The sequence below is a fragment of the Phasianus colchicus genome, chromosome 20 (assembly GCF_987193195.1).
Source record: "Phasianus colchicus chromosome 20, bPhaCol1.hap1.1, whole genome shotgun sequence".
Taxonomy (NCBI): Eukaryota; Metazoa; Chordata; class Aves; order Galliformes; family Phasianidae; genus Phasianus; species Phasianus colchicus.
In genome coordinates, this window is record NC_143455.1 from 2355229 (window position 1) to 2379545 (window position 24317).

General features: G+C 55.4%; 1 protein-coding gene across 1 annotated transcript in view; it reads left to right on the forward strand.

Moving 5' to 3' along the window:
* Positions 1-4454: 4454 nt before the first annotated feature.
* The window catches only part of NTN1 (netrin 1), a 49838-nt gene continuing 29975 nt past the window's right edge, over positions 4455-24317 (forward strand). Inside the window, exon 1 of the mRNA XM_031599192.2 lies at positions 4455-5664. Within this exon, the coding sequence (XP_031455052.1) occupies positions 4641-5664 (1024 nt within the window). The 5' untranslated portion in view covers positions 4455-4640. The remainder of the gene's footprint in view (positions 5665-24317) is intronic.

Consider the following 24317-nt stretch of genomic DNA (forward strand, 5'->3'; position numbering starts at 1 on the left):
CCCGTGTCCTGCTGTCCTGTGGGTAATCTGTCCTTGTCACCCCAAGCCCTGTACTTGGGGACATTGCTGCCTCCCTCTGCAAACTGAGCACAGATGCTGGAGGTGAAGGCAGCAGCTCGGGAGCTGTGAGGCTGCACGTTGCCGTGACCCTGCTCCAAGAAGCACACTGCTCCTCCTGCCCGGCCCCACACAGCCCCCTCCCACCCGGAGCTCTGCCCAGGGCCGATCTCTGCCTGACATCGGCTTAAGGAGATCAAATTCCTTTTCACGACTCTATTCTGACTCAGCGGGGAGGAAAATCCCCAACCAGAACTGCGTGTCAGCTCCCCAGCCTTGCCTGGGTCCCATAGGAAATCATGGCCTCGGGGTCTCCTGGATGGCCCCTATGTGGGCCATATCCTTACACCAGAGCCAAACACACACTCTGAGCTGCTGCCAGCTTCATAGTACCCAGAGATCATCCTGCAACATAGCTGAGGAGCTGCCTTCACCCCAGTGAGCTATTTTAAGGGAACACTGGGAAGTTCTGGTGTGCTGCAGGGCTCCAAGCAGCACAAAGCAGCGAGTCCAAAGCCTGCAAAGCCCCTTGCCAAGGGTGGGCTTGCACCCAGGTCCCTGAGATCCAGGTATTGCTGGGGCATTTCCAGCAGACTGAGCTCCCAGTTGCTTTTTCAACCTGACAGCACCTCAGTGTGCAGAAGACAGCCATGGCTGATCCACATTATTTTTCGTTCTGTTGCACCTGCACCCATCCGAATGAAATCATTGCATCTGCTGGGGAGCACACAGCTAGATCACTGGCTTTAGCAGTTTTACCAGCAAGGAGTGCCCCTGTTCCCATGGGCCCTTTTGGTGCCCGCACTGTGGCAGTCCCTGTAGGGACCAAACCCACCTGCCAATCCCTAGACATAGGGTTCAGCTGCTGCGTGTCAGCCTGTTCTGCCCCAAATAAATCACGTATGGCACACAGAGCTTCCCAGTCTGCCGGCCCTAGAAGAGAAAATATAGTATTCCAGGGGCTTATCTCACTTGGTGGCAATTCTGGGTGTATAATTGAAATCCAAGTTGGTCATTAGAGGTTCACAGCGATGCTGAATAGCCCAGTGTTCAGTGGGCTCTGCCAGCCACGGCCAATTTACATTAAAGGCTTGATTCCTTCTACAGCCCACTTCTCAGCCCATGGGAAATCTCTCTGCTGCTTATTCCCCGTTCGCAAGGGCTGTGTAGGTTAGGGATAAGCCTTGCCTGGCTCTGCTCTCCCTGCTGCCAGCACTCTGCTCAGGGGCTCAGCAGGCTGACCTGTGATGTGCCGGCCGTGTGCCCTTGGCTTTGTATCAACCACACACCCATCTCACACTCAAGGTGTGTATACTGTTCCCTAAATTAAGTGGTTTTTGCCTAAATGAGAGGAGCTAAAGGTGTGCTTTCCTGGGAACTGAAGAGAAAAGTGGATTATGGGATGAGAACCTGTAATGTGATCGAGGGCTTACGTGCAAATGATATTTGCTTGGGAGAGAAGCGTAAATATCAGAGTAATAGTAATAACAATAACTGCCAAAGAGCTTTCATTGGGAGAGCTAAATGCCACGAGCAGACAGTGCTGGCAGAGCCACGGGGAAGTGCCTTGTTGCCACATTCCCAAGTGAGCCCATCTGCCAGCACTGCAGACAGGTCTCCACACCTCTACAAGAACACCTGGGCCAGAGTGGGACGGGACTGGGATGGATGGGATGGTGGGACAGATGGGTCGGGCGGTTCCGGCTCTGCTCACCTCCGAGAGCTGCAGAGGTGAAGGGGACCGGGCAGGATGGGGGGGGGTCACAGATGAGCCCCCCGGGGTCTCTCCCGGTGTGACGCAGGGCAAAGTGTTCCTGCACCCGGCTTTCAAAGATCGCGGAGATATTTTCACACCTCAAATCGACGCTCTCCTCCCTTCCCCCCCAGCCCCCCTCCCACACACACACCCCTCCCATCCAGCCCCCAGGGCCTTGATTTAGCCCTTGGTAATTAATTTGGCATTTCAGAATAGCTACTGGGCTGGATAATGGCCTCATTCATCTCCCCAGCCTAATCTGAACAGAATCTGGAAGAAAAGCTTTCAGAAAGACAGAAACTGCCATTCGGCAACCGCTCAAAAGAACTGTCACTCCGGGGGAATAAATCGCTCCTGATTATTTCAACCCGGGTCTTCTCTGTCTTTCCAGCCGCTCCCGGTCCCGCCGGGGGGACGGCCCCAGATACTGGGGAGGGGAAGAAGACCCGCTCGGCTTCCACCCCCCTCCTTCCTGCAGCCCAGGGCCGGGCGGTGGCAGGGGGAGGTGGGCCTGGAGCAGCGCATTGTTCCCGAGGAGGTGGACGAGCTCCTGGATGCTAAGCGATTTGACTTTTAAAACAGGCTCCAATCGTCACGTTTCCTGGCCGAAATAAAACCCTTCGCCTCCCTTTTTCACCAGGTTTCTCCCATCCAAACCTGGGGGAAAGGGCCGCTTAGCCCTACCCGTCCCGTCGGGGCTCCCGGTCCCGATCCCAGGGATTCTCCGGTCGACGAAGCTCCGTGTCCTCCGCTCTGGTGCTTAACGATTGGAAGAATCGATCCCAAACTGGGCTTTGGGGCACGGCCCGCCCCTCCCGAGCATCCCTCGGTGGGTTCGGTCCCGGCCTCCCGGCCCCGAGGGGGCGGCAGCATCGGAACCGGCCCCGGGGAATGCGCTTCGGTCTCCGCCGCGCTGCTTACCCTCATTTAATAGCTCGAGGGAGAGGTAATTAGAGGAAAGTCTCCGTAAATCACGTTAATGACCGCAAGGGCCATTAGAAACGACGGCGGTTGTGAAACGCTGAATACACGCGGAGGAATGGGCAGGACGGCGCTTCGCGGCCGGGGCACACCGTCCCTCCTGGCTCGGCAGCGCCGAGTGATTGTTAAATGAACAGCCCGGTAATGGGATTAGAAGGCACCGCGGGCCGTGGGGGTCGGACAGCCGTCGGAGGGGCACCTGCTGTGCTCCCAGGCCGCCCCCGGGTCCCCGAGGGTGTAGGAGTTCCGCGCATGGCGTCCCGGTGGGGAAGGGTCGGTCGCGGACACGTGTGGCTGGAGAAGAAGCTCCGGGCACGGTGCACGATAGGGTGCAGTGGAGAGGGAGGGGGGGGCAAACTTCGACTCGGGTGGGGGCAGCCGGGCAGTGCAACCCGAGGGTGCCCCGACGGCTCCGAAACCCGGGTGGGTTGGGGGGGTTCGGAGCAGAGACGGCGTCGGGAGCGGAGGGGCTGCTTTCCGGGGAAGAGTTAACAAATCCCAGCAGCAGCGGGACTGCCGGGGGGGGGGTCGGGGGAGAGCGATGGGGGCAGGGAGGCTGCGGAGCCCCGCTGCCCTGCAGGGAAGGCGGTTGCATTGCCAAAGACGCCCCGCTGGGCTAGCAGGCCCGGGAGCAGATTAATCAGGCACTAATTCAATTTACAACAACCACTTTTATTCAGCTCGGTGGCAAGGAATTCAAAGCGGAGAGAGGGGCGGGCGGAGGGGAGGGGGCGGAGGCCGGCGTGGGGTTCACCGCAGCTCGGGCAGCCCCGTCCCCTCGGGCCGCCCCGTCGGGGCTGGCAGCGGAGGGCCCGCGTCGCCGTGCCAGGACTCGGCCGCTTGAGTGACACGGCGTGGGCAGCGCTCCGAGAAAGGGCACCTCCGTTGGAAAAATAAAAGTGCCCTTTTAATGAAGGGGAGCGGCTGCGGGAGGCAGGGGGCCGAGCAGGGCGGCCGCTCTCCGGGATGCTCTGCCGCTCCCGGGGCTCCGCATCGGCCCGTTGGGGCGGTGGGGTCTACGAGCTCGGGGCGGGGCGGACGAGGTCCCCCCGGACCCGGAGTCGGGCTGGGGAGGTCGGTAAACGTTTTCTTTCCCAGACTCTGGGCAGGGACGGCCGGGCCGGGAGTCCCCCTGTAAGCGGCTCTGGGCACCTGCACGGGTAGAGCCTCGGCAGCGCCCGGCCGGCGTTCATGGGCAGCCCCCGCCGTGCTGAGGGGTCTCAGGTCCGGTGCGTCCTGGGGACGGGGAGAAGAGGGGAACTTGTTGAGCGCGAGGGGCAGAAGGCCCCGTCCCGTCTCTCCCGGCGCCCCTCCCGAAGCCTCTCCAGCTGCCGGAGCGTGCAGCCCCGGGCTTCTGCCGCCCCGTCGGGGCTCAGGACGAACCGTGGGGCGAGGGGACCAGCGGCGAGGGGGAAGCCGGGCTCATGCCCGCTCCCCCGGGGCGCCGACCGCCGCCTAGTTGAGGAGGCCCCCCGGGCTGCGTTCCCATCCCCCCCCCGCCTCCCCCCATACACACACCCCGACGCCTGTGCGTGTCTCTGGCTGAGCCGCCAGTGGATGTCGTTGTTCTGTTCCTTGAGCGCAATGTCACTCCTTTAGCATGACCTCAAACGCGGCGGGGGCTGGGACCGCCAGTCATTCTCCGTGCGAGAGCCGGGGCGGGAGGCAGGCGGGACCCAGCCCCGCCGCCAGCGGCACTTTTGTGGGGCCGTCGCCTCTCCGCTCTCCCTTTCTCCGCGGGGTTTGGCCGCGGGGCGGGCGATGCTCCGCGCTCCGTGAGCCGCGCACCGCGCACCGCCTCCGCCGGCCGAGCCGCCCCGCTCAGAGCCCCGCTGCGCCGCGCACGATGCCGCGGAGGGGCGCGGAGGGGCCGCTCGCCCTGCTGCTGGCGGCCGCGTGGCTGGCACAGCCGCTGCGAGGCGGCTACCCCGGGCTGAACATGTTCGCCGTGCAGACGGCGCAGCCCGACCCCTGCTACGACGAGCACGGGCTGCCCCGCCGCTGCATCCCCGACTTCGTCAATTCGGCCTTCGGCAAGGAGGTGAAGGTGTCGAGCACCTGCGGGAAGCCGCCGTCGAGGTACTGCGTGGTGACAGAGAAGGGCGAGGAGCAGGTCCGCTCGTGCCACCTCTGCAACGCCTCCGACCCCAAGCGCGCCCACCCGCCCTCCTTCCTCACCGACCTCAACAACCCGCACAACCTGACGTGCTGGCAGTCCGACAGCTACGTGCAGTACCCGCACAACGTCACCCTCACACTGTCCCTCGGCAAGAAGTTCGAGGTGACCTACGTGAGCCTGCAGTTCTGCTCGCCGCGTCCCGAGTCCATGGCCATCTACAAGTCCATGGACTACGGCAAGACGTGGGTGCCCTTCCAGTTCTACTCCACGCAGTGCCGCAAGATGTACAACAAGCCGAGCCGCGCCGCCATCACCAAGCAGAACGAGCAGGAGGCCATCTGCACCGACTCGCACACCGACGTGCGGCCCCTCTCCGGCGGCCTCATCGCCTTCAGCACCCTGGACGGCCGCCCCACCGCCCACGACTTCGACAACTCGCCCGTGCTGCAGGACTGGGTGACGGCCACCGACATCAAGGTGACCTTCAGCCGCCTGCACACCTTCGGCGACGAGAACGAGGACGACTCCGAGCTCGCCCGCGACTCCTACTTCTACGCCGTGTCCGACCTGCAGGTCGGCGGGCGCTGCAAATGCAACGGGCACGCGTCCCGCTGCGTCCGCGACCGCGACGACAACCTGGTGTGCGACTGCAAGCACAACACGGCCGGGCCCGAGTGCGACCGATGCAAACCCTTCCACTACGACCGGCCCTGGCAGAGGGCGACCGCTCGAGAGGCCAACGAGTGCGTGGGTGAGTGGCGGCCGGGAGCGCGGGGATGGGGACCGGGTCGGGGTCGGGGTCAGGAACGGGGCGCGGGGCTTCTCGGGATGGAGGGAGGGAGGGGAGGATCCAGGGAGAACCGCCGGGGAGAGGGAGAGGGAGGCGTGGGGACATCCAGGGACACGGGCAGCGGAAGTGCGGGGCAAAGGAGGGGACGCCGAGGGGCCGCTCGGGGACACGAGCGAGGAGCGGAGGATCGGGAGTGCAGGGATGGAGCCGCGGCAGCCGGGAGCGGACTGGTGAGGAACTGCGGGATTCGGGGTGTAGAGCGGGGATCTCGGGAGAACGTGGATGGACGGCGGGGGACGGGGATTTGGGTCAGAGTTTGGGACAAGAGACAGCGACGGATCGCTCAGTGCGAGGCGGGGGGTACGGAAGGACCCGGGAGCGCCGGGTCGGGGGCACCGGGGGACCGGCGTTAGGACGGCTGACGGCACGTGGGGAGCAGAGCAAGGGACAGCGGGCAGAGGGAGAAGAAGGGCAGGGGACGCAGAGAGGATCAGCGCAGGGAGAGGGGAGGCAGAGGACAGCGATAAAACCCCGTTCGTGCGCGAAGCAGCCCGGGGCGGCGTCGGCTGGGTCCGCGTATGCGAGGAGCCGCAGCTCGGCACGGAGCGGGGAGCGGCTCCTGTCGCTGTCGGGGCGGAAGGTGGCCGGGCTGCTCTGCCGAACCCGCAGCCCCACAGAACTTCCGCGGCCCCGTGCCCGGTGCAGCCGCCCCGAGGTGCGGGACGCGGCGGAGGGACGGGAACAGGCCCTGGGGCCAACGGGCAGCGCCGGGCCGAGCCGGTTCACTCCGTTTCGGGAGAGGAATCCGCGCCGTCCGGGCTGAGAGCGAACTCCAGGGCTGACCCTGAAAAGGAGACGGCGCGTCCCTGGGTCAGGGCTGGGGAGTTGGGGCTGTTTATCTGCATCCCCGACTGACGGCTCCCCTCCAGCCCTCGTTCCTCGTATTATGGGACCTGCTTGTGCCGGGGGTTCGGAATGAACCACGGCGGCTCTGGGCAGCGTCCTGGGCTCTGCTGGGCTCGGCTCGGCTCTCCCCTCCGCATCCCCGGCATCCCGCCGCCCGCAGCCGCCCTGTTTACGCGGAACACACGGCTCCGTCTTCCAAAACATTCGCAGCTCCGACGATAGGGAACAAAAAGTCCACACACAAACAAACAAACAAACAAAAACCGAGCGGCCGAGTTAGTTGGACTTTTTTTTTTTTTAAATAATAATTTTTTTTTTTTTTCCCCAAATCACAATCAGATGTGTCCCTTGCAGAGGGTAATTTCTTCGCCGGCGCCTTCAACGCTGAGGCACGGCCAAAGCTGGCAGCGACGCGGGTTTACCGGGATCGGGTGGGGATGAATGTGGCCGGCCGTGTCCCGGTGCCCGGCGGTGCTCAGCCCCAGAAGCTCCGCTCCCCCTCCGGGCTGCGGCTCACATCGGGGCGCTCCGGGAAGCGGCCGTTTCGCAGCGCCCGGGGGGAAGGCGGGGAGAGATGCCCGGGTGTGCAAAGAGCACTGAGCCGCTATTTGTCTCCGGGTTTGCTTTCCTCTATCCGGCAGCGAACTGAGCACCGTTCTCACCTCCCATCTCACAGCCCGGGGCAGGTTCTTTGGTTGCAGAAAACATGCCGTGAAATTCAGTGCCCCGTAGTCACTGTTGGATCCCTGGGCTACTTCGCAGTGCCCTGAAATGTTCCTCAAAATGCATCTGTTCAGTCACTGCCGGCCCTGCACATCTATCATCTCCCTCACTTCCAGTTTATTTCCAATCTGGTTCCCGGTTTCCAATTAAACAGGACGTCGTGCCTCTGCCTTGTACACCATGCACAGTTCAGACTTTTACAAACGAAAATCACCGACTTTGCTTCCCTTTCCTCACAGTTTGCTGGGAAGTGAATGTTTTGCAACGGCAAAACTACGGTAAAGCCATTTTCCACAGTCCATTTCTGCTGCAGATTCCTTGGGGCCGTACCTATCAGTCTGCAACACCGACCGCAGCCAAACGACTGCACGATCCTTCCAAGCCCACACTGCCTGGAATAATCCTCCTAGATAAAGATCACAATAAACCCATTCAGCTCCCACCCACTTGCTCATGACATCGGCCCACCCTGGTTTCTCTCCTGAACGCAGAGGGAAATCAGCCTTTGCTGACCCTCGGGTGTCGGGCAGGGACTGGGGCTGGCGGTGATGCTGTTGGCTGCACACTGGGGGTGCCCTGTGCTGAGGGAGGAGGTGAATTCATCAAATCTGCTGAATTTGCCCCCAGCCCATCGAGTGAGAGCTGGTTACATCTTTTCCTTTGGTTTTACTCTTTTTTGGGGGGGACAAATTGAGTTTCCAACCAAAGGGAAAAATGGCAGGATGTGTCTGCTTTGCTTGAAAATTGGGGTGCTTTCTTTCGTGAGCCCCTTCCCCCTGCCAAAATGGAACCTTTGTTCCCATTCATGCTTTTTTTGGGGGACTAAAACAGAAACACACTGCAGTTTCAGACAAGAAGTCAAAATTTCCCACGGGAACATTTCTCAACAGCCAGATCGAATTTTTGTGCATCACCTCTTACTGCCCACAAGAGCCCCATGCAGGGCAAGGGTTGGCCCAAGGAGATGTCCTCCAGGGGCAGAAGGAGCCCTGCCTTCAGCACTCTGTACCACGGCGGGTTCCCATCAGTATTACCTGGCAAATAGCTGCTCCATGAAGAGCTTGGCCTCACAGCACGGCTTTGGCTGGGCGCCTGGCAGCTAACGGGCTCCAGAGAGGACACAGCTTGGAGAGGAGCTGCTGCAATCACTGACAGGCAGGGAGCTCTGCTCTGCATCCTCCCTCTCCCTTGCACTGTGCTCAGCCCAAAGCCCAGGTTGTGGCCAATGCTTTTTGTCCCCTGTGAGAGGAGCCTGCAGCTGGAAAAGGTTTGAGCTGAAATGCCTTCAGAGCTCAGTTGCTGGTGAGCTGGTGCAGATGCACAGAAGTGCAGCCAGGGATGCAGACTTCAACCAGATTTAGGGAAATCCATGCAATGCAATCAAAACCACCCCGCAATTTCTCATGAGCTGCTCATGATGAGATGAGAACTGCCATGAAACCCTTCGGAAAACCCCCCTTCACTTGCACAAAATGCCACTAGTGCATTTTCCAGCTGACGCAGGCTGAAGGCTCTTTGGGAATCACCTCCCACCACTGTCCCCAGTGCCGCCCCGAGCGCTTCATGGAGAGATGCACCGGCATCTGCACATGGCTCTGACGTCAATGGGGTCTGCAGGTGCTGGGCTCATCTCGGATTTTGGCCCTGTGTTATGCCTGGAGAGCACTGAGCAATAATGAGTGAGGCTGCAGTGAGAAAAAGGAAACATATTGTGTGTTCAGATATGGGATTTGGCACCCGGCGCACGGAGCTGGTGTCAGGCTCTGCTCCATGGTGTGGTGCACGGTGGTGGGTTCCCAGGCTGTGATGTGTCTGTGTCAGAGTGGTTTGTGAGCCGGCCTCTCCTCCTGCTGAAGGGAAACGTCATCTCCAGGACTGGGATTTGCCAGGGACCGGGCTGCCTCATTCCCAATGGGAAACTTCCTCCAGGCAGACCTGAGGTGGACCGTTCTCATTTCAGTGGCAGCTCAGGGAGAGATCTGTGGCAGTACTACCTATAGAAGCCCTGGGCTCCCCTCCATCCTCATCACAGCTGGGGAAATCAAACCCTCCAGGGCCTTCCCGTTCCCACGGGACAAGGAGACAACTGGTGCTGACGGATAGCCCTGGGGACACCAGGGTGGTCCTGTGGCCATGCTCAGCCCCTGCTGGTCTCAGTAAGCCACAGGCTGGTTTTGGAGTCTCTGTGCCCAAATCACCTGTTACCTACGGAAGACACAATGAGTGCTCAGCATTCCTCATATCCAGGTTTGTCTTGTTCTCCTTTGCCTTAGTTTTCCCTGGTCCCAAGACCAAAGCAAGGCTGTGTGTGGGGTCAGGGGAGAAAAGGTGTGAAGCAGCAGCACAGCATCCCTGCACTTCCCAGCAGCTGGAACACAGCCTCCACGGGCTGTACTCCACTCCCATCCCAGTGCCCAGCTCCCATGGGTCATTCTGCATGGGGAATCACACTGGGTGCTGTAGCCATAGAAATATGAGCCCATAAGCAGCCGAGACTTCCATTGTAGCCTCCCAAGCAAGCCAGGCATGGGCAGAGCTTTCTCACAGGCTTTTCTTCTCAGGAAGCTTAAAGTTAAACTGATTTCCAACAGAAAGGTTTTTACACCAACAAACAAACAAACAAAAAAGCGCAGTTAAGGCTAAAACAAAACCAGGCTTGGCACTCAGGGTTGGACACTTGCCTTCCCTTGAGCTTGTCCACGGCTAATCTCTGCCCTTCTCTTTCTGGGCCAACGCATGTCATCCTCATTCAGCCAGCACTGTCCTCGCCGTGCAGACTCCCTGTGACCGCCCGGGGGGACGCGCTCCCAGCCCTGCAGGGTGAGAAGCACACAGCCCTGTGGAAAGCTCTCCCAGGCTCACACCTTCCTGCTGGGCTGTGAGTACTTAGGATGTTTGTGTTGCAAATATGTCATAGAATCACAGGACGGCTGGAGTTGGAAGGGACCCTTGGAGGCCATCTGGTCACACTCCCTGTATTGAACAGGGACATTAGAGCTCTGTCAGTGCTCAGAGCCCATCCCCTGATCTTGGGCTTGGGGCTGCAGTGGGTTTTTGCTCCAGCTTTGCAGGGTGGAGGAGTTTCAGGTCGGGCTGAACCCCATATTGCTGTCAAACAGCAGAAATAACCCCATCCCATCCCCAGGACCACCAGGTAGCACAGTGAACCCCTCCTAGTGAGCACTGACAGCTCTGCCTGCAGGGTCGAGCTCTGAGCAAGCTTCACCGCCCCCAGGCTCAACCCCATCTATCTCTGGCATCTTCCTGACTGCACCAAACAGCATCACCCCAAGCACACAAGGGATGGACACACACCCTGAGCACACAACACTTTTCCCCGCCAACCACACGCCAAGATATCCCCAAACAGGGAGGTGACCAGCGGGCTCTTAAGGAGATCTCTCTGTAATAGCTTTCGTTTATAGGGGGATTAGGATGCCCTGGGGACTGATAAGGAGGCAGTGAGGCTGTTCCTGCAGCAGCTTGCAGCTTGCTGGGTTGGAGCTGTGTGGCTCTGCCACACACCCACTTGACTCTGCGTCCTGCAGGGAGGGAACATGGTGCTGTAGGGGATATCTGTTGAGGGGAAGGGTTCTGAGCTGGGATGGCATGAGGCCATTGGAAGGGGGCAGGGATGGGGCAAGCACGCAGCTTGGCTGGGGCATGGATTTGTGGATTTATGGATTTGTTCTGTTGGTGCCCAGAATTTAAGAACTGATGGAGTGATATGGAGATTGCTGTGTGCTGGGGATGGTGCTCAGCACCCAGTGTCTCTGCAAGCACAGGCAGTCCTGCTGCACTGAAAGGCTCCAACAGAGCCCAAACTGCTGCTGTGCCCTTCCTGTGCAATGTGACCTTCCCTCTGCCCTAGGAGCTGCATCACTCCAGAGTGCAGTGAGCAGAAGAGCAGGGGAAGAGCCCATTGCCACGTCCTGCACACAGCTCCAAAGGCAGAGACAGTGCAGGTGGGAACTTCTGTTTCACCTGGAAAAGGGCAAACACAGTGTGAGGAGCAGCAGAGCTGGGCAGCAATGCAGGCTGCGAGCAGCTGAGCTCTGCAGGGTGGAGTGGCACAAATCCATCCTGACCTGCAGTGGGAAACTGCTGGGATGGGAAGCTTTCTGGTTGCAGAGAAGCTGAGCTGCTGCCCATCTGCTCTGCCCCATCCCTGCCCTTATATCCCCACATTTGAACACTGGGCTCATGGATTTGGATGGAAAAATGCAGAGCTTGTATCACCTCTCTCATGTCACTTCATCAGCTAATCCCTACAGGGCTGCGTGCTGTGGGACCACAAGAATTATCACCATCTCTACTCTGTTTCAGCCAATTATGACTTGATCTTCATGGCAGCAGTGAGGGGAGATTTAAAGTGTCTTAATGCCAGCCATCTGGAAGTTTAGAGTCCAAACTGGACGTAGTGGGTGCAGGGAGTGGGCACAATGAGAAAAAGGAATTTTTGACACCCAGCAGCTCAGTGCAGCACCTCGGTTCGCTCCTGCAGGAAGACAGTGGGGAAATAGGAAGATGGGAGAAATGGGGTGCTTTTCTAAACCTCCCTCCCAGTGCTGAGCTGCAGCGGAGCATCCTCGGAACACAGGACCCCCCAGCACGGCTGTTTCCCCACCCACCCTCCCGTCCTTTTGCAACAGGGAGTTGGTTCTGCTTAATGTCGGAGATTGTACCGCGATTAACGAAAGCCTCATGAAATGAAATCACTTTGCTTCAAAGCATCCCGGGGAGGGGGAGCGTCCCTCTGGCAGCGGGGACGGCCGAGCGGATATTGCAGGCAGCCTGCTAGCCAGCACTGCAGCGCGCACAATTGGGCTCTGACAGTGTGAAGGCAAATACAAACAGCAGCTTGTGTTTGCACACAAAGACTCTGTGCACCAGGATCCCTGGCCCTGTGCTTTACACCCTCGGCTCTCGGGTAGAAAGTCCTGGGAGGGTGGGAGGGAGGGAAACGCCGCTGAATATTTAGAAATGAATTGAACTGTGCAAACATGCTGCGGGGAAGCTCGCGATGCAGTGCTTTGGATCAGCTGCCTGCCGGGGCTGGAACACAACCACTGGGCTTGAAAGGGCGACTTTCACACTGAAGCAAAACCGGACAAAAGAAGATAAATGAAATGGGCTCCCAGCGGGGTTTGGTTTGTTTGTTTTTGTAACTCAGCTGATATTCTCGCGTGGTTCAGCCCAGCAGCCCAGTGTGTCCTTCACACGCTGCTCGTAAATTGGGGAGGGCAGCAGTGTGGGGCAGGAGGGGCTGTGAGATTATCAGGCATGTTGTGGGTAGAGAGCGGGGAGTGATATCAATTCATCACACAGTCAAGCGTAACACATCCCAATTTTTTTGGTGGTGCTGGCAGCAAGTTTGGGAGATGATCACTGGGCAAATCGTGGGTACCTGTGGGGATAGCTCCATCTTGAGCTCCAGCACTGGGTGAGGAGCAGGGCTTATCCCTGCTGCATCTTGTGATGAACTGCAGTCAGGTATCACCAGGCCATCAGATGGCCTGGTGTGCAGAGCAGGGCTAACAGCGCACCTGACGCTTGCTTGTTTTCTAAGGCAAAGCCATTCTCAGTGCAAGTCTGTTAAAAACCCATCTATTCCCAGGATTCCAGTTAGCTCTGTGGAAGTTTAGCAATCCGCTGCATCATAGTTTTGATCAAAGCGAACCTTTAAAACATTACACAGTGCTTAATCTACTCTGTAGCATTCGCTCTTCCCAAGCCTCCATGGAGCCACCAAATGCTCGTGGTGATTTGGCAAACCCATCCCTGCAGCAATATGGCCTCCCCCCACCGAGGCTCCACTTTAGCACGTTCTACCCAATCAATAAAGAAACCCCATAGCCACAAAACCCCAGACGGGCCATCACGTGTGTGGGGCAGCCAAAGAAATCCCCATTGGTGACCAATGGACGTCCCCAGGAATGAAAGGCGAACAATTTGTCGGCAGCCCACGCACTTGAAAACGAATGATCCAAATTATTCAGCGAGTCTCCCCGGATAGTGAATCCATTGAAAGGGGACGGAGACGGAGCCATAAATTATTCATTACTGAACAGAGAACGAAATGCATATAATCATAACAATAATAATAACAACAACGCCAATAGCAGCAGCTCAGCTAAGGGAAGCGGGGAGGCATGAAGGCACGCAGACTTTGTTCTTCTTTTATTCCAGCAGCCCCTTGGAGCAGCTGTCTGGTATAAAGGGATACAAAGTGGGTGTAGATTTGGAATGAATACACCTACTGCCAGTAAGTGGGCTGGCTTGCCTTGACTGGGGTGATGCTATTTGTGCTCGGGTCCTGGGCAGTGAGCAGGTCCCATTCACTCACATGCACTGCTGTTGGGGTGCCACGTGCTGAGATCCATCCTTTTTGCCACCCCTGGGACCCGAGGTCTCTTTATGTCACCTGTTACATGGGGTTCCCCCTTTCCCTGGGGTGCTCCCCATGGGGAGCTGGGCCATGCAGAAGCCCCAGAGGCATTGACATGCTCCCACCGTGTTGCACAGTGCCCAGCTACCGTGCTGGCATGCCAATGAGTTCCCAAGGGGCTCGGCTGTGGCATGCAGCCATCTCCTGCTGCTTTCCCACCGGTGGCCCCGTGTTGGCAAGGAGGGACCACGGGGTCCCTGTGCTACCATTTGGCTTCCTGCACCTGCTCACCTCAGCTGCGTCCCACTGCTGCGTGTCCATTCATACACAACACGTTGGGATGCAGCAGGTTGGAGCAGTAATGAGTATCCCCAGAAGTGGGGTTGGATCTCATTGGGAGCATCACTGTGGTTGGATCATGGGGCACAAGGATCCCCACTCACAGGGCAACTATAGGCACCAGCCATGCTTTGGTGCAATAAATCACTGAGAAGTCATACTTCTGGCTTTGATTCTGCCCTTGGCTATGAGTGGAAGCAACCAGAGGCAAAACCCAGTGCAATCCATATGTTCACCTTTTGGAATTAATTTCTCTTGGTAATTTCTGTGTAATTACACAGCATTGAACGCTGATTATATACTTCCTCTTGTGGGCCACTAATACTGCTTCTCCAGCACCAGAGGAGCGCTTTGCAGCCTGCAAACCTACAGCCTCCAGCACAATGGGACAGCCCAAGTTGCACACCCTCCCTAGTGGCTCTGGTCCCCTGCTGTGTCCTTGGGTGCAGATTCCAGCCAGCAGCGGGGCATGGTGGAAACAGAACATGGATCACTTATAAGAGCCACCAAAATACGTGGGATGTCACTCATGCTGAGCAGGGCTGGAGCCATCCATACTGCAATTGCAACGATGCTCTCCGGCAGCAGCTGAGCAGAGCAGCTCTTCTCCCAAGCAATAACCTAATTTATATCTCATACGACAGTTTTATTCTCTGAATTAGTGATGCTGCTGGCTGTGCAAGCAGCGGCTCTGTGCTGCATTGAGGATGCAGCCATGCTCCAGCTCGAGTCAGGGGGAGTGAAGGGTCGTAAAGCAGCTTCTCACGGGGGGTTATGGTGCCTATAAAATTAGTCCCGTTAGCAGCCGTCTGCCCATCGAAACGAGCAATTTAAGAGGATCACAGCGGCATCCCATGGCCTGACCCCACTGAGGCTTCTGTGGAATAACAGAGTTGGGCTGGATGGAAAGAGCAGAGGAATGGCAATGGCTTTGCTTGCGTTTGGCTCAGAGCTTTCTGCTGCGGCGTTCGGGTTTGTTTAGTTATTTCTGCCTCGCCAGTGTCTCAATTCAAACTTAACGGAAAGAGAAAGCAAGCAGGAGGAGGAGAAATGATTTCCATCTCCTCTGCTTTGGATGAAGCCCTGCTCTCCCCTTGCACCATTTATTCTCCCATCGGGGTTTCGGTGAACGGCCAGCAGCCGCTCCATGCTCAGATCCACTTGGCCGGGAGAGCGCAGCCCCGCCGCGTGCACATTCCCCCTCTGCGGGAAGCACTTTGTGTGTCACGCTGTCACGTCTGAGCTTGGGAGCTTAACACAAATCCTCATGCTCAGACCCAGCTTGAGCCCTTTCTGCCGCAAAGCGCCGGCCAAGGCACCGGTCGTTGTTAGGTTTCAGAGTGAACGTTCCGTCACAGTGCAGGAACAGCTTGTCCTGTGTGCCATGCCACCCCTATTATAGTGCTGCTTAGTGTCACCCGGCATCCCCAAACCTCCGTTTTTGGGAGCAGGGAGACAGTGCGAGGTCTGGCTGAGCAGTCCCGTGGGCTCCCTCCTGGGAGACAGCGCCCTGAGAGCTTCATTTTTGGGAAGCCTTAACATCCTCGGCTTACCAACCGCTGAAAGAAAGGTCAGCTAATCCTCTGCAGAGTCTGAATGAATGCGGGCCCAGAAGTGAGATTACTAAAAGGGGACTGGGAGGCTGCATGGATACAGGGACCCTTCCCATAGTCATGCGTTGCTTTCTAAAGAAATGCAGCTTTTCTTTCAGTCCCCTTCCCCTAGGAGGAGGGGGGTGTGTTCAAATCCCCTCCCCCAGCAGCAGCCATTGCCTTTGGGAATACCCCAGCACAGCACAGGGAGCCTCAGAGAGCTGAGTGCAGCCTGAGCGTTCCCACTGGGTACCGTGCCTTGATTTGGGAAGAAAACCCCAAAATGCAGGAAGCCTGCACCCCCCCCACATCCTTGTGATACCTGTGCCCGGGGCATGGGGTGATGCTGCCGACCCATGGGCGTCAGGCAGTATGGCCGTATCTGTATCCTCACCACCCGTAGTCATCCTCACCACCCAGCACCCACCGTGCCTCAGGTCCCAGCCCTGCAGGGGAGTGGGCACCGTGCCCAGGGCCATGTACTCAGCTCCCTCCTGGGCTGCACACCCCTGGTCCTTTGTGGACCCCCGGGGCGGTGACATGACAGGACCACTAAGAGTTGGCTTTTCTCCTGCAAATCAACTATCCTCCTCAATGCTGGAGGAGCTGAATGCGGGTGAGGAGCAGCCCCCCGGGGTGTGGATGCACTGCGATGAGCCATGGTAACCTGGCTACAAGTGTGACAGCGCAGACACCCGGACCCCAAGCCTCCCTGCCAGCCTCCCCAGATTGGGTATTCAGCCCACAGGGTTTTCTCTATTGACCTCGAAACACTGTTCTGCATGGGAGAATTTTCTTTCTTTCTCTCTCGGTAATGCAGAACCAAGTGTTTCTTTTGGATCCTTTCGCTACCCCAGTGGCAAGCTGGTGGTGCAGCAGGGAGCCGCTCACCCACTGGTGAGATTTCATTCTTGAGGCTCAGGGGCCAGCTAAGAGAAAGCAGAGGGGACCCTTTTTCCAGATGTGACAGCTCCAGGGAAGTGGGATGCTTCACGTCCACACACAGAGCACGTGGTGCCGTCACCTTCTGCACAGCCACCAGGTCCTGTCCTGCTGCCTTGCTGAGGACAGCTGGTGGAAAACATCCCTTCAGACAAAGTCCTCTAGGGCTGGGCTGAAGGCCGTGTGTGATTTGGTGTTGTAATAGCAGCTGTGGGCACAGCTGCACACAGCTGTTCTGGTTGCATCAGTGATGCTGTTACAGGAGACTCCTGCAAAGCCAGGCAATACTTACAGCCACCCCAAGCAGGTGACATTAGCAGGCAGGGGAAGGTGTGGAGGTGACCTGCAGGGCTTGGGGTGATGCTGGAGTCACCAGGCAGGAGGAGCACAGACAGTCTCTTCCCATGGGGAGGGCAGGGGAAGAGGAGCAGGGCATGGCTGTGCCCATGGTGTCCTCCTGCCCCAGCCCTGCTGCAAGCACATCCCAGAATCCCCATCCATCCCTCCATCCCCTGCACAGCTCCCGCTCCACAGACGTTGCCCCCGGCTATTCAGCCGCTCTCCGGATCATTAAGCGTATTGAGCCATACCGGTCCTGTGACTGGTTAATTAGTAAAGAGTTGACTAATTAGTTAATCATGTTTACCGAGTGCTTTGAAAGTGCTCACTATTATTATATTTAATTATGATGACGCCCCGGGCACCATTCACCTCCCTGCATGCCAAGTCCTGCAGGGCTCAAACCCTTTGTCTCTGCCACCCAAGCCTGGTTTTAAGATGGGAATTTGCCTCTTATCCCCTAGTTACCAGGTTTCCTTAACAGCCTCTTGTGTGGGATTTTAGAAAAGCCCCTCACAAAGTCCCCGTATACCCTGGCACACTTAACTTGCTCTTTCAAAGCCATCTTATCCTCTAAGGAGGCAGGACTGGCTCTTGCAGTGCCATACACAGTGATGGCTTTGTGCACACCTCACCCTGCATCCCTCTCCTGAACTTAGGGAAAAATCAGTTGACATCCAGATCTGTGCCCCATCCCAGGCCATGGGAACCCCAGTCTCATCCAATGTGCGATGGATGAGCAAAAGGAAAGGGAGCTGCTTGCGAGGGGACAGTTTGTTGGAGGGCAGGAAAAGGAAATGTGCTGCAAAGATTTCATCTGTGGAGAAGAATGCAAGCAGGGTTTGTTAGTCAGGAAAGAGTCTTAGCATCGCTGAAGAATCAACAGGTCTAATCATCTTGGGGCTTTCTTCATTCGTAAAAATGTCATCAGCTCATTAAGCAATGTCATAAAGAGCCCCAGTCACCCCTTATCGCTGTGCAATCTGAAGAGGAGTCTTCTGGCCCCAGCTGCAGAAATAAGACCCATCCAGGGCGTCTGGATCTGAAGCAGACAATAAGCTATAAAAATCAGATGGGGATGCCACAGGAGCAGGGCTGGGGAACGCTTCTGTCCTCATGAGTTGATCAGGAGGGCACATGGCCAGCCAAGGTTTGCTGTATGGTCGTGGCATGCCATAGCTGCTCAGTGCTGCTCATTCACCCAGGAGCCCGCAGTCCCCTTCCTGCAGATGGGGGCTCTCCTATTACGTGATCCTAGAATGCTTGCAGGAGTGTGTTTACCAACTCCAGGCAACTCTTGCTTGAATGGCTTCTGTCACCCTTGCTCCCTATCGTAAGCTGATGTGGTTGTGAACTCGTGGACACAAGGGTTGGGAAGGAGCTCGGAGGTCTCTTGTCTGGACTGTGGAGGGAGTAGATGCTCAGTGCTGCTGCAGGTTGAATGATCCAATTGTATCTTGGCCATATGCCCTTTAGGAGAAGTGGATTCTCCCAGAGGTAATTCAGGAGCACATGTTTTCCCCACATACTCTGAATGCCCTTCTTGGAAATTCTTCTTCTCTTCGTGGCCAAGCAGCTGGGATTCTAAGTGAGCATCGGCTAAAATGTCTGCATTTAGTGGGGATGAATCTCAGTCTTGAGATCCATAACTGCAACTGGCCATGGTGCTCAGCAGAAAGGACCTGGTCAGACCCCATCTGCAATGTAAGAAGAACCAGAGCCCTTGGGAGGTGTTTGGGTATTGGGAAACCATGTGGCAGTAGATCAAAGCACCAAAAAATGGTTTTCTTGTAATTAGTTTTAACAACACGTAAGTGGTAGCAATAGTTCAGCGACATCTGGAACCAGCTGCCCAGAGAAGCTGAGGATGCCCCATCCCTGGAGGTATTCAAGGTCAGTTGAATGGGGCCCTGGACAACATGATCAAGTGCCTGATTTAGTAATCAGCATCCTTGCCCAGAGCAGGGGAGCTGGAACTGGATGATCCCTGAGGTCCCTTCCAACCCAAACCATTCTATGATTCTGTGTTTGGTTCTATGAATCTGTGATCTGAAGATTCTATGATCTTCTATGGATCACATACCTGGGACATTTTCAAGTTGTTTTTGTGAACTAACTGGTGTTGGTTAGAGGCTTACAAGTGGTTGGGATGGTCTGGAGCCCAAACCTTTGATCCTCCGCTGTGCCGCACCTTATCTACCTGCTCACAAAGGTCAGAAGGCTCTAAGGTCCCCCTGGTCCTATTTACACTGTGGGATCGTCATGCTGATCTTCAGTTCTCCTGTCCTCACTGTCCTTTGGGAGCTCTTCCTGCACCTGTGGAGCCCCAAGGATCCTTCCCCGAGCTTCCCATGTTCCTGGCACCAGGATGGGGACAGCTTGCTTCCTCTGAGCTCTCCTGGGGCTCAGCCTGGCCAGCCGCTGCCTCACCATTTCCACCCAGCCTGCTAAATCTCTCCCTCTTCAAAAAGAAAGAGAAGCCAAGGAAGTCTGGAAGGGAGGGGAGACAAACACATCTGCACCTGGGAAATGTCATGTTTGGTTTTTCAACTCCAAATGGGCAGCGACAGCAGCTCCGTGGGGGTGTGAGCAGGGGGAGCAGTGCAGATTTATGGCTGCGGGTCACGCTTGAGCTGAGCCAAGTATTCTGCCTAGCATCAGTTTTATGAAGGAGATGAAGTGCAGAACCTCGAGTGCAGACGTCCTATTAGAGGAGAAACACTGGGCGAGCAGGAACAGGGAGTGCACGATGAGAGGCCATCCTGCCCCAGCTGCAGACTGGGTTTCTCTTCCAAGCCTGCATTTGGGCAGGTTGGGGATTGCAACCACCAAGCGTAGCCAGGCTTCTGCAGGTCCACAGTTTGGTGCCACGAGCCCATAGAAGCCACGTCCCATATGCTTCAAGCAAAGCATCTGGGTGCTGAAGCGAACAGAAGTCAAGAACTTCCCTCTTTCAAAACAAAATAAAATCCGCAGCAATTCACAGCTCTGCAGGAGGGAGTAATGTGAGATGGAGAACAGAAACCGCTTAGACAACTCCAAATTCAACACCCTTTTGGGCATTGAAATTACCACTCCGAGGGGATGCTGTAGAGATTGTCACAACTGTGCAGACCATAAGGACCCAGATGATGCCAGGGCTTCCTTTTCTGGATGGAACCCAGACTAAATTTCTTGTAAATTCAAACCCTAATATAAAAGATTAAGCAGATTTACCAGAAAGTCACAGTTCTCAATGAGATAAATGCAATGCAGAACTTTCTCATAGGCATGGGTGGATTATCACTTCATCGCAGTCTCGTACTGAAAGCCATGTTTCAGCTGGGCTTTGACATAATTGATGAATGATGCAATGGTGCATTGTGACTGTAATGCCCCAAATTGCCTTCTTTGGCAATGCCTTTTGATGTACCTCTTCAAGGATGGGCGGTGTGTCCTTCCCTTTCCCATATGCTGCAGTGATCAGCAGTCTTTGCAAATAGTAAGAGACTGTCTTTAGTATTTTGGTTGGTTCTCCTCCATCCAAAGCTTTTAAATTGAGGCATGTGATATTCTTGACTGATAGCTTTGCTGTGGCTCTATTAGATGCTGTGGGTTTGCTGTAGGTATTGTAGTGGGGGAGTTTCTTCCCTTTGATTCAGTCCTCACGTCCACTTTGGCAGTTATCAGTTTGTGAATCTCTGCAAGAGGCCCCAGACAGTGGAAAGGATGAGGTTCAGTGGAACACCCTCTGGTTCTTTGTTTCGAAAGCTGGCTCAGCAGTTTCTGCCACAAGAGCAATACATTGGTACTGCCACGTCAAGATGTCTAGAGTCAGCTGTAGGGTTTACCATCCACCCTTGGAGATGGGAAGAGGAAAAATTCCTTTTTCGTTTTGTGTTTTGTGGGCTTCGTTTGGTTGGCATTGTTTTCTTGTGAGACGCGGTGAAAATTTCTACTGGGGTTGGAGGAAAGCAGTGGTGGGCAGGACAGGAGCAATCCCATCAGCATCACTGCTCGTTGGTCAGTAACAGGGTGTCATGTCTGTAGCTGTTTCCCAGTTCTCCAGGGAGAATAATGGTCATATGCTGAGCAAACCAAAGCTTGGACCCAAGAGCTGTCTGGGTTGAGCATTCTGAACATCAAGAACGAGCCAAAAATTAATTCTGCTCCTACCAACTTTGATACTAAAATGTATAAAATCCCATTATTTATTTATGGGCTTCTAAGGGCTTGCTCCAAGCTGATGGAAGAGCTGGTGGCAGTCTCTTCTTCAGAGTTAATTGAAGCATTCCCATTGATCACAGAGGGAGCAGGGCAGATCCCCAAGTGGAAAACGCCAGGGTGTGGTTTCCTGTGTTCAGGAGAAGGCTTATTCTCCTGATGTGCCCCTTGTAAACAGTGCTGGGCCTGAGCAGTGCCTGCTGCACAGACCAGATGGCACTGCACTCCATGTGACCCACAGTTTCCATGCTGGCTGGGAGACTCGACAGACTGGTTTTATTTTCTGAGGAAGCCTTAGTCAGAGCTCTGTTTCCTCCAGCATCACTTTCTAGCTTTTGCTATTCACACCACCATGGCATTTTGTCAGCATTGCTGACCTACTGGCTCATGAGGTCAGTAAAGACATTTATTCAAAGCCTGTCAAGGGTCTCCAAGGGTGGCCAAGAAAGGTGGCTATGCTCCACCAATGCAACTGGGATGGGCAGTGATTCTTCTCCAGCCTGGTCAAGGCAGTGAAGATCTTCTAACCCAAGCAGGGTGGGCAGTGATGCTCTTCCAACCCAACCAGGCTCAGCAGTGATGCTCCTCCAACCCAACCACGATGGGCAATGATGCTCTTCCAACCCAATCAAGATGGGTGGTGATGTTCCTCCAACCTGGGCAAAGGTGAACGGTGATACTCTTCAAACCCAAGCAGGGTGGGTAGTGATGTTCCTGCAGATAGTTCAGAGGGTGATGATGCTCCTCCAGAGGCTGTGGCTCTGCAGCATGGTTTGAGCTTGGGCAAAGGTGGGAGGTTTTTGTAACCCCTGGCTCTGCTTGTCAAAGCCTGACCTGTATAGTGGATAGGGAGAGGCCATGAAGCTGGGGGACTTGTTTCTCATTTCAGGGACAGAGGTTTTTCTTGCTTTCTCTGGAATGGCCACAGTAGCAATTTCTTGATCTTTTTATTGTGGATGTGAAAGCTGCACAGATTTTGAGAAAAACTCGGCATTGCGATCTCCCTCTGCCCTTTTATTGGAGTAAAACAGCCAAATCTACTGATGGAAAGTTCAGTTGCCACAATCCCATCCTCATAAGAAGGAGCAGAGAAGAGTGGCATTGCTGTCCTCAAGGCACCTTTCTTCCACATGGCCTTTGAACCACCTCTCTTGCAACCAGTGAGAATGGCACATGGGGAAGGATGGACATTTGTGGGGCAGAATGCTCTGTGGGGACCCGAGGGGAATTGTGCAGGAGGGGACAGATGGAGCTGAGAGGAACTCAGTCCAAATGAAACAAAAGGAGATGATTCTTCCAGCACTTTGAGCAAGCTGTGGAGCTCCTCAGCCTTGGATGTGGAGGTGACAGAGATTTGTATGGCTTCAAGGGGAAGCAGCAGGGAAAAAGAGTTTTAGCATGAGGTAGAATGAGAGCAGATCAGAGAACTGCTCTAATGACATCTAAGGCTTACTTGATTCTCATTGTGTTTGTGCTATTAGGAGAAAATTGAGCATTGTCCACACACCTTGTGATTAGAGAGGGGCCAACAGCTCAGCCTTGTTCCTTGGGAGCAAAGCCCTGCGAGCACCTTCAGGCCAAAGGAAGCCCTCTTAAGGAGGGCTATGATAGCAGATTACAGGGAGTCCCTGGGGTGGCACTGAGCCTTCTTTGTGCCGCTGGTCACCTCAGCCTCTGCTGCAGGAAACCTGAGCTCCCCTTTCCCGTAGTGCTGACATGGAGTCATTGACAGGCTGCCCTTTCATCCACACCATCCGCTCCCCAGGACCCTTTCCATAGGCATTCTGATCCCACAGCCTGTCAATGGTGGCCCGGAAAGGGAGAGATCCCCTCGCGGGGTACGCAGGGTGTGGGGAAGCTGAAGGTCTATTCAGCAGATGAATGCCCCAAGCCAGCAGGTGGGACACAGGAACTCTTAATCCCAAATCATTTTTCCCATCGGCATCCTTTTTTTTTTTTTTTTTTTTTTTTTTGGTTATTTTGTTTGGAATTATTATTATTACGGCCAGCAGCGAGGCGTGGGCTCGCCGCCGAGGAGAGCGATATTATTCGCCTCCTTTTGTGCATGTCACCATGTTTGAATTGAGAAACAAAGGCGAGCAGCTTGTGCCTCCTGTTGGAAGCCTTCCTATCCCGCTGGGGATCCGGGACCTTTTCATCTCAGCCCATACACTGCGTAGGCTTCTGCTTCTTCCCATCTTTAAGTCTTTAGTAAATATCATAAAAGAGAAAAGAAAGGCAATCCCCAGGGCTTGGGAGTCCTACCTTCCCTGCTTTAAAGAGAAGAAAAAAATAGAAAGCAGAGATTTAGCCTCGTTTCATTATTTTTCATTCAGAGACTGCAAAGAGTAAATATTATTTAGTCCCATTTTGCAGGCTGGGTGCTCTTTGGAATGGGTTTTTTTCTACATATACCCAAATTCTGGGTAGATCTGGAGCCATCAGGAGCAAACCCACACACCCCATAGCAGAGCAGCAGCAGGATGAGCAGGGCAGGCTTTGCACTGGTGCTGGCCCAGAGGAACACACCTCACTGCTAATAGGGGAGCTGGTTGAAAACATCCAACTTCTTTTAATTTACTGATTCAAATTGGATGCAAGCGCTCAGAGAAAACTCTTCCCTTTGCATGAAGTTTTTGATTATCTGATGGAAGGCAATTCAAAACAGCACAGAAATATTTCTTTTTTTTCTTTCTTTCTTTCTTTTTTTTTTTTTTTAATCCAAACTTCAGGCTTGGCTCAGCTCGCTAAACCCCAAACGAAACCATCTCCATCTGAAATAAATCCAAAAATGTTTCTACTGCATTTCGGTCGGAAAATGGAAACGCTTCCCCACGAGCCTCCAAAGAAGGGCTCAGCCCCGTGATTTCTGTCTGCAGCACATATACCATGCAACTGCTTGTAGGTCTGACACCCAGGGAGGTTGGCAGAGCCGTGGTGTAACTTCCTCTCTCTGCTCTTGGGATCTGACAGCAACCGCAGTTGCACAATCCCTAGTTGTTTCCTATGCGGAGGAACTTCATGGCAGTAGGTTTCTTGGCACGGATATGGGGGATGGCACTTCTTTGTATGAATAATGATACTCACATGTGGTCGTCGCTGCTCGTTGCTCTTTCATACTTCCTTTTCCCTTGAAGACCTTTCCATGCCAGGTTTTTGGTTACGTTTGTGTGAGGTGGAGG